The sequence below is a fragment of the Argopecten irradians genome, chromosome 2 (assembly GCF_041381155.1).
Source record: "Argopecten irradians isolate NY chromosome 2, Ai_NY, whole genome shotgun sequence".
Taxonomy (NCBI): Eukaryota; Metazoa; Mollusca; class Bivalvia; order Pectinida; family Pectinidae; genus Argopecten; species Argopecten irradians.
Genome location: NC_091135.1, coordinates 47324838 through 47335751, shown reverse-complemented (window position 1 = coordinate 47335751; position 10914 = coordinate 47324838). Strand labels below are relative to the sequence as shown.

At 37.2% G+C, this 10914-nt stretch overlaps 1 protein-coding gene across 1 annotated transcript; it reads right to left on the bottom strand.

Moving 5' to 3' along the window:
* Positions 1 to 2455: 2455 nt before the first annotated feature.
* LOC138316668 (uncharacterized) lies at positions 2456 to 10136 on the bottom strand. Its single transcript, XM_069258336.1, has 10 exons — positions 10124 to 10136; positions 8275 to 8589; positions 8033 to 8161; positions 7674 to 7778; positions 6472 to 6579; positions 5935 to 6146; positions 5432 to 5681; positions 4722 to 4925; positions 3715 to 3935; positions 2456 to 3182 (listed from the first exon to the last, which is right to left on the bottom strand). Exons 1-10 carry the CDS (start codon positions 10134 to 10136, stop codon positions 3150 to 3152), a joined length of 1590 nt encoding a protein of 529 aa, XP_069114437.1. The 3' UTR covers positions 2456 to 3149.
* Between the last annotated feature and the right edge of the window lie 778 nt (positions 10137 to 10914).

Genomic DNA, 10914 nt, shown 5'->3' with positions numbered 1-10914 from the left:
CCCTAGGGGCTGAGGGGTGGGGCACCAAAAGGGCAAATTTTCTTATTTTAAGCTTTAAAATCCTACTCCTCCTTCATCCTTGGATGGATTTCATCCATATTTGGTGTGAAACTTCATTGGGGAAGGACAATCATATTTTATAAAATGAGCTTGGTCCGACCCCTAGGGTCAGAGGGGCAGGGCCTCAAAAGGGCAAATTTTCTTAATTTTAGCTTTAAAATCCTACTCCTCCTTCATCCTTGGATGGATTTCATCCATATTTGGTGTGAAACTTCATTAGGGAAGGACAATCATATTTTATATAAATGAACCTGGTCCGACCCCTAGGGTCAGAGGGGCGGGGCCACAAAAGGGCAAATTTTCTTAATTTTAGCTTTAAAATCCTACTCCTCCTTCATCCTTGGATGGATTTCATCCATATTTGGTTTGAAACATCATTGAGGAAGGACAATCATATTTTATATAAATGAGCCTGGTCCGACCCCTAGGGGCTGAGGGGTGGGGCCCCAAAAGGGCAAATTTTCTTATTTTAGCTTTAAAATCCTACTCCTCCTTCATCCTTGGATGGATTTCATCCATATTTGGTGTGAAACATTATTGATGAAGGACAATCATATTTTATATAAATGAGCTTGGTCCGACCCCTAGGGGCTGAATGGTGGGGCCTCAAAGGGGCAAATTTTCTTAATTTTAGCTTTAAAAACCTACTCCTCCTCATCTTGGACTTCATCCTATGGATGGATTTTTATATCCCATATTTGGTGTTTCTAATTTAGAAACACTCATTGGGGGATTTCATCATATTGACAATTGGACATATTTTTATATAAATGAGCCTGGTCCGACCCCTAGGGGCTGAGAGGTAGGGCCCCAAAAAGGCAAATTTTCTTAATTTTAGCTTTAAAATCCTACTTCTCCTTCATCCTTGGATGGATTTCATCCATATTTGGTGTGAAACATTATTTGGGACGGACAATCATATTTTATATAAATGAGCGTGGTCCAACCCCTAGGGGCTGAGGGGTGGGGGCCCCCAAAGGGCAAATTTTCTTAATTTTAGCTTTAAAATCCTACTCCTCCTTCATCCTTGGATGGATTTCATCTATATTTAGTGTAAAACATTATTGGGGAAGGATAATCATATTTGATGTAAATGAGCGTGGTCCAACCCCTAGGGGCTGAGGGGTGGGGCCCCAAATGGGGAAATTTTCTTAATTTTAGCTTTAAAATCCTTCTCCTCCTTCATCCTTGGATGGATTTCATCCATATTTGTTGTGAAACATCATTGGGGAAGGACAATCATATTACAAATGAGCCTGGTCCGACCCCTAGGGGCTGAGGGGTGGGGCCCCAAATGGGGAAATTTTCTTAATTTTAGCTTTAAAGTCCTACTCCTCCTCCATCCTTGGATGAATTTTATCCATATTTGGTGTGAAGCATCATTGGGGAAACACAATTATATTTTATATAAATGAGTCTGGTCTGAACCCTAGGAACTGAGGGGTGGGGCCCCAAAAGGGCAAATTTTCTTAATTTTAGCTGGCTCACTTCCTGTTTTAAGGTTTCAGTCTCCGATCTCAATAAAAATTGGTCTATAGGGGTTTTAATTGATGCCGAACAACATGCAAACATTTTCGTAAAGATTTTGGTATTCCAAGATGGCCGCTGGCCCACTTCCTGTTTTAAGGTTTCAGTCTCCGATCTCAATGAAAATTGGTCTATAGGGGTTTTAATTGATGCCGAACAACATGCAAACATTTTCGTAAAGATTTTGGTATTCCAAGATGGCCGCTTGCCCACTTCCTGTTTTAAGGTTTCAGTCTCCGATCTCAATGAAAATATGGTCTATAGGGGTTTTAATTGATGCTGAACAACATGCAAACATTTTCGTAAAGATTTTGGTATTCCAAGATGGTCGCTAGCCCACTTCCTGTTTTAAGGTTTCAGTCTCCGATCTCAATGAAAATTGGTCTATAGGGGTTTTAATTGATGCCGAACAACATGCAAACATTTTCGTAAAGATTTTGGTATTCCAAGATGGCCGCTGGCCCACTTCCTGTTTTAAGGTTTCAGTCTCCGATCTCAATGAAAATTGGTCTATAGTGGTTTTAATTGATTCAGAAGGGGGAACTTTAGGTAAGGACAATCATATTTTATAAAGGACCGAGGTAAGACCCATGGGGATAGTATGACCGAGGTCCAAAATGGGACCTTTGCTGAAATGGCTTTAAAATCTGACTCCTTATATTAATCCTTGAATGGGTTTCGACCATATTTGGATGAAGGGCTACCAAGTTTGTTCAACAAATGACATTTACCTTTTTCAGAAACTTGCATATATTCAACTAAGGAGTTCCTTGTATTGTTTATATTAATCGTTAACCAATACTTTATACTGTGACTTTGTTGTTTTGTGCCATGAGTCAGATGACCGTTAAGGCCCATGGGCCTCTTGTTTTCAATATTGTTATATTCACTTTCAAGAAATACGCAAAACCAGTAGACCATAATACCTAACCAACCGACAGGTATATTAAGTGACGTTTTAGAAGGCAATATAGTAATATCAATATTTTGCTTATCTTTCCATGTTTAGATTTAAGACTACAAAATTGATTTTGCAAACTTTCTAACAAACGTGTAGTATTACACGCGGCCATTGTTCGTGTCTTTGCCTATGTTTATTCGACCGTTTTCTCTGCACTGTTTCGCTAACGTTTGTGACGTTTGTCACCAATGACACCAGATAAGGCAGTTATTTTTGCCGCAAAATGACGTCCTTTCTGAAACGGAACGCTGACGATTATGTGTTAGAATGAATTAATCGAATGAATGCAAATACGTCAAAGAAAGAAAGAAAAAAACCTCTATATACTTAAAAGTTTTCAATTTGGTTATATTTCATTAGCGTAAGAAATCTATATTCTCACTTGTTTATTAAGTAAAGAACAGTTAACAGGACAAAGAAATGAAAATCAACGATTAAACACCGGACTATCATTAATACTGTACACAACATCGATCGGCTACAACACTCGTGGCTGGACGTCGGACCAGCAGGAAAGTAGAGGATTTCACCAAGCAACTAGTGGAACACCAGGTGTTCCTAGGAGCACCTGTTCTATTCAAGGGAGATAAGTCTCTTGCGTCTACCACGCTTGTCTGTGCTTCCTCATAGGGTTCTGTAAAGGTAACAGTATCAACTTAACGGAATTCCTGAATTAATTATAAGATTATTTCTTCATCACACACAACATGTACGTCGTTATTTTTATATTGAGAACAAACGTTGAAAAATACTGTAGAAATGGAATTTGTATAATACATATAATTGTACAGGAACGAAAGTTATTTTATGACAAAACTGCTATATGATAAATGAATCGGGTTTATTAACAAGTTTAACCTTTGTATTTGTTTTGTTAATTTTTTTGGCAGACTTAGTCGGGAACTATAATACATCAACGTGTACCCATGGCAAACCAATCTGATTAAAACCAGCTCTTCAATACGCTTACGCTATGAAGCGTAATAGCGTAAGCGTATTAAGAGCTGGTTTTAATCAGATTGATGGCAAACCCAAGTATTAGGACAAGTGTCCTCTAAATCCCTATATAATCTCGTAAAGGGTTTTCGCTCTTCAACTATACCCACCCGATATACGTTCAATATTTATATGTCTTAGATTCAATATCTTTAAAATATCATGCTGACCTTGGCATTTGTTCTGTCATTGCTTTTCTCGTGAAAGTGCGATCCTCTGTTCTTGGTCTCCATTGTGCTCCTGTCGCTAAAACGTGGCTCTCTGGTCTCCACTTTTCCTGTGGCCTTGACCTTCTGTATACCTAATACGACCCCACTGATACTTCCGATCAGGAGAAGTAACGTGACTCCACCAGCTACACCAACGACCCACCATGGCAGGTCTAACGATACTGGAAACATGCACAAAGGTCAGTAGGTCAAGGTCATGGTAATTATTTCCTGATGTTCACTCAATGGTTAATTGTTAGAATAATTGAAAATATATCGCCGGGATAACCATTTCCTTTCCTAAGAACGGATGTTTAGTGACTCAATAAGCGAAACAGGACAGAAAAGAATGAAGATTCGCTTTAAGTTATTCAAGGGGTCCGAAGGGGAACCAGTATACAAATGGATGTAGAAATATCAAAACGTTCACATTTAAATTACAATAAACAAAATAGCTTATCAGTCATTCCGAAGATAAAGATTATCGAATGATGCTCTGGACCAAAATAATGACGAAGGAAAAGTCTGACCAAATCTAAAGCATGACATAGACCGAAAGGATGAATTGCATTTACAAGACCCATAATGCAAGACATATAAATAAATGTATACAAGTATAACGTGAACCTTAATGTCTATATTCAAATCAACTCACAAGGTAATCACATGAATCAAAGGAAGATTCCATATACAGTTGTAGAATCGCACAATATACCAAATATACCAAAAAAAGCGTGCACACATCGGTGATTGTACGATCTCACAACTGTAACTTTCAATGAAAGTAATATACCTACTATGTGCATCAGATACTTGACTGTATCGAATATAAATGGGTCTTTTTGAATATTTCCAAAGCATACATAATGACGAGGAAGTGTAACACAAAAGCACATCAATCAAAATGCTCTCAATAGTTCATCAATAATTTTAAGAGAAAGTAAACATTATTCTTATTTTCAACTTACGTCCCTGAAATGTGTCGGTCGATGTTATAGTATTTGTACTAGAATCGTGTCCTTTCATTAAAACGCTTGTATTCGTTACCAATGACTGTCCGACAACAGACGGTGCTATGTGTTTTCCAGAGAGTACTGAGACGATATTCACAGACGTTGTCTTAGCCGTAGAGGTGGGAACGTTTGTCGACGTAGTAGCGACTGTTGTTGGACCTTTAGAAACAAAATATATTGTTATTGCAACGAAATCAAGCTTATTCAAAAACTATTTTATTAAAATATCTAAGTTTTGGCATACATGATTAAATGAATAAGAGAATTATAGAATAGAAGAGAATATTCATCCAATATTGTACATATTTGAACAAAATTTCGACTGATTTTTTTATAGCTAAGGTCATTAATGAATAGCTTCCTAAGTGTTGTTGTACATACGTGTGATGACTTTTTTTATTCAAAGACTGCTGTTGTGTGTCTTTGTTGGTATTTTTTTATCATTTCTAGTTCTTCCCGCCCGGTAACATTAAAATGAAGAAGGACGCACCAGACATCCCTTTCTCCGAAACGATCATTTTTTTTAGATTTTTAGAATTCTGAGCTTTCCTCACAAGGACGAACATTAAACAAATAACATGACAGCAGATGCCAACCAGTCGCCGTGAATGCTTCACGAATCTACAATACAGTATAAAACTATTATAAATACTATAATATCTTACATGTGTTATAGGGGCTCCATGCCCGGACCACTAACTGGGCCGAGTTTGAACTTTGTCCGAACGCTCCTCCACCCCAGTTGTCGTTAACATAGATCAGGTAACCATTGTAACGTGGTGGCTGCCATAGTTTTATACCGGAAGTGGAGTAAGAGTAGACAAGTCCGCCATAGGCTCCGGTTGTCTTAGCATTCTGTACAGCGCCAGTGGCAGGGAACAGATAGTTGACATTCGGTCCATCAGTGGCTTTAACCTGTAAATATTGAAAACGAAACGTTAGGCCTAAAAGCAAAAACAACTAAGAACCTTCGATGCCTCAAAAAGGTGTTCGGCTAAAGCACTTTTCGATTCCTCGACAATTATGAGGCAATAACGCCCTCTCAACTAGGCCATAATAGATCAGTAGTTTACAAAAAGTAATTGATTACATTTAGTCCCATATTATAGACGGGTACACTATAGCGGGCTGAGTCCTTTACACGATGATGACGATACCTGTCACATACCATAACGGAGAGGAGATCGTTGGTTGTGTCGAACGACGAGGACGTGAATGCCACCTCTTTAACGACAGATGCTGCTTTATTGTTGATGACTTTGGTTTGGCTGAAGAAATCTTCGCCATTGAAGAATTTCCACATCTTCACTATAAGAGTTCCAGTATTCTGAGTTTCGCCTTGTGTTCTGCCCCAACCGTCAGCAGAACTGTATAGATGTCCTGATAGATTAAAATGTCAACATCGTGATTATCACAATCTCATTTGAAAAACAGACAAGTTTATCAAGGTAAACATTTTCTTTTAAATATCAGGTTCTCTGACTTCATTTGATAAAAAAAATGGCATGGTAAGCAAAAAATGGTATTTAGGAATGCAAGGAAGTTTACGTCGTATGCAAAGTTTACATAGAATCCAATGGGATGATGAACTTTATATTTGTTACAATGCTGACCTTGGCTTTAGGTCGTCAGGTAATTAATGCTGTTAAGATTTTTTTTAACTGTCTCATACAATGTAACATAGTTTTACTTGCAAAGTTTATACCATTAGCCGTACTGGGCAGCCATATCCGGATGTGACTCTCATTGTAACCATACAATACACCGCCCCATGACGTATTTATTGATGTCATTGGTGACGTCATCACATAGCCTTTATAAAAATAAATATCCCTTTGGTAAAAAATCATCTATATTGATATAAAATACACTAGAATACAATATATGCACGTGCGAAGTAGTGATAAAGCACACAACTTATCAATGTAATTCTTACAAAGTGAAACCGTCTCCCTGAACCCACAAAAACATGACTTATTTCCTGTTACACATTTATTGTCTGAGTTACTGATTATCAATAAAACAATATAAAAATCAAGAATATTTTAATTAACATTTTATATATCTTATGTAATAAATTATCACTTTTACTGTCAAATGGTAAGAAACCATCGGAAATATTGACTTCGTTTAAAGAGAACAAGCAAATAAATATTTTTTTATAAACCACAGTGTTAAAGTTTGTTAATGTTTTACAATGTATTATCAAAATAGCTGAATATTAGTTAGCTATTGTGTTCTATAATTAAAGTCTAGGTTCTCATATACCACTAGATAGAAAAAAAGTTTGGGTCCTTCAGCTCAAACTCCAACCAGGGTAGCCATTTTAAAATCAGGCGCATTTTTCATGAAATTCTAATGTGTTTACCTATTCATTATCAAAATTGATATTTTGAACCTAAATCTCAATATGAATTTCCAAATTCATATCATTGTTATCTAGGAATGATTACCTGTCAGAAAGAATTTTTACTTTTGAAATTCATAATTAGCCAGCCAATCAGCTGCCGGGTCAAAATTCTATCCTGGGCTCCATCTTGTATACACAGGGGCCATTTTAAGGTATTTTGTTTTCATTAAGTTGGTTGTTCCTTAAAAGTTAATTGTCTAACGAGTGAGAAAACTGGTGTCCTTTGATAGCTGCATGTTTTCAGTACGATGTCACAATGTGACTGCAAGTTTAAAGAGCAATGCAATGCCAGCTACAAAAAGGCAACATAAAACGAATATACATCAGTCTGTAGTACGCAAACAATCACCGCATTAGCATACTTCAAACACATTTACTCCTTAATTGGCCCATACGAATGGGACGTTGAATTAAGTAAAACAAACCACATATAGATCATCAACGTTTAAGAAGAAAGTCGCTGATACCACCTCAGATATTGTATATGTGTTACCTACCTACTCCGTCCGAGATCGAATTAGAACTACCATGCCTGATTTGAACCGTCACATATTCCGGAACGGCACCCAGACTATGGGCAAGCTCCAGGAAAGATTGTGTCCCTGGAAAGTGATTAAAATAATCATTGATGGCATGGTTTCATTAGAGGTGTTAGTGTAAACATGTTTTATTGTCAAAATTTAAGACAAAAGGATAGGGCAAACCCTTTCGCAGCGTATGAAAGCCCTTTCCTAACATACAATGACAAACACAAGAGACAACAGACTTAGACAATAGTAATAGGCCTTAAAGATGAATGGTTTTGTATTTTATTTCGCTTCCGCCATGGTGCGGAGACGATTTGTTGATGTTGTACCTGAACCAGACTGTACAGTACGGGATATGGAAAAGTCAGGACAGGGAAAGTCCTTTGGAGACCAAGCACGGACTCGCACTGTGACCCTCTTCGCTTTCAAATGAGTGGGGCCGGACCAAGTGAAACCACCTGCAAGAATTGAAAAGTTATTGATATTGTTTGTGAAAACAGCACAAATGAAAACAAAATATCGCCATGAAATATTTATCCTTGATTTTACTTTGGACAAGAATTGAACTCACCAGTATAAATGGCTGTCCCGTTTGAGTTTCCATCGTTCCTGTTGGGTACATAAAGGGTCACCGCTTCATCATTGTATTTGTAAATTACACCTCCATACGGGTCTGATTCATCGTCGTCCCGCTGTGCCGAGCCAACACCCGGAAATATAGACCGGGGACCTGTTTCCGGTGTCACCTGTACGTCGACCTTCACGGGTGTGACCCTGAGCTCGTGCTCGAACTGTGCCACAGACTGGGAAGTCTGGGCCTCCAGTACTGTAGTAGGACCTTTATAGGATGGCTGTTTGAAACATGGTCCACAAGTAGAGGGTAACCCTGGTAACAGAAAATCGAGACATAAAATTTACTAACATATGTTTGAACAAAAATATCCTTCTCCATAATATTTGGCAATATTCACTGAGCGGAGCAGACCCCTAAGAGAGAAAATGTGCATCGATCGCTAGAAATAGTCCCATTCATATCGACTGGCTAAAACAGAAATACATGTAGAAGTGTTACTAATAACTCAATAGTATGATCCTTGGTATCTCATTAGTTCAGATTGTTTCCACTGCAAGCTGGTACCATGGTAAATATCATAGTTATAATTTTGTCGAGTTGTAGTACTACTCCGTCTGTGTTCTGAACACAGGCAGGACATTGTTCTTTCGGGACCATCTATTATGATGTTTCGACAGGTTTTTTTTTACTTAAAGTGAACCTTAACGGTAGGTAAAAAAATTCTTCTCCACATCGTTTGTGTTTAGATGTAAGTAATAAAATAAAATAAATAAAATACTAACATATTAACAAAAATATAATCTCCAAACTCAACATTAACTAAACAACAAAAACATTTATAAAACCAGGCATCATTGAGTTTCATCTATAGAAAAAAACCCACTGTTCTCCGAATTTATATAAGCAATTACGAGAAAGCTAAACATGCACCTGACCTAGGCGATAAGAAAGGTTTGTTTCCTCTGAAATACCAATACAACCAATTCATCTGGTGACAGGTTATTAATCTATGATGACAAAAATAATCTTTTTTATCCTACACTAGATAGCTGTTTGAATGTGATTTAGATAGCTCCACCACATAATTCCTCAGAAAAGTACTTGTCTGACATACGTTACCGGTTACGTTCTAAACTAAGGGTAGGTTTTGACCCAGGTGGAATGCAAGGTCAAACCATGTGACCGCTCATTCCTTTCTCCATATCACCACGCCCGTAACCCTGACCAGCTCTCTCATGGGTAAGTCTAACCAAGGTGCACAATGGGATTATACAAATAAAGATATTATATAAATGATGACGGGATAATTTTATTTTGAAGAAATATAGAGATAAATGAGATGGATTAATATCAGAAAATTGGAGCATGTGACCATTACTCATGGAACATGGATTTCTATTTATAGATGACTGAATGATTTACATGTGATTCTGAGTGCGCTGTAGATGAAGTATCTCTCGATATCAGACGATGAGTGAACTTAAACTGCGATTTGGTTCATATGTTTAAAATATCAAATTATCGTTTATAAATTTTTTTAAAGTGAATAGTCGGGCAAAGAAAACCAGTCTAAATGCGTTCATTGGCCTTCCAAAAGTTCTCACATATTAATACGACGGTCAAGTTCTCCTTAGTTTCCCAGTTCTGACCATTAAAGTAAAGAAAAGTTGAAAGCATTGAAAGCGAGGCTGAGTGGAAATGTAACTACGGACATAGTGAGCCGGGAGGACGTTTTAGAATTTCCATACTTTAAATTAATTTCTTCGTACGCAGACAGATTTTGACGAGAGATTTTGTTTTTCCATTTCATAAGAAATTATACTGGATACATTCACACCATTTTTACCGACTTTAGCCATCCTTGCCCGACTGTTCACTTTAATCTGCAGCAACAACATTAACATTATATTATGGTCAAGTCTAAAGAATTCCTTCGTTTTCACTGGATTATGATGTAGAAAAAATAAGTTTAATACATTTTATCTAAATAGTGAAAAGTATAATCTTTAAATATACGCTATATTGATACACTAAGTTTACTCCCTCAAAGTTCTAAATAAGGTCCGAGCCGCATTAATTACCACAAAAACAACATGAACAGTTCTATGTGTTTACGCTACATGTATTCTACATACCATATATGATAATATTTTTATTACTGAAAGGCAACATCTAAAATTATCTTTCTAGTATTCTTTCAAATTTCGCCAATTTACTGACATTTGAACAAAGGAATCTCCCATATACACTTCATAGTGAACATGCGTTTCACTTCGACTTTGATCGACAAATATCGAGCCGTATCCATGCCTCACGTCTTAAACTCTGGTCATATAGGGGATCACTGTCAGATTAACATCTCATTTCTCTTGACATCTGATTAGTTTTAACATTGCCAAAAAGCCAATTTAAGTCTGATCCGACATCTGACCTGTATTATTTATAGATAGTCTTGTCTCTGGATACCCAGACAGTATCTGGTATGGGTAGGATTACAAGTATACAGTTCATGCTGACAACACTGTCTTTACTGGAGCTGACGGGGCATCTTATTTACATGACAGCCAATATCTGTACTTATATAACGACGCCCATTTATGTTAGAGGTAACTTTCTTTCTTGTGTATTGATAAGGTA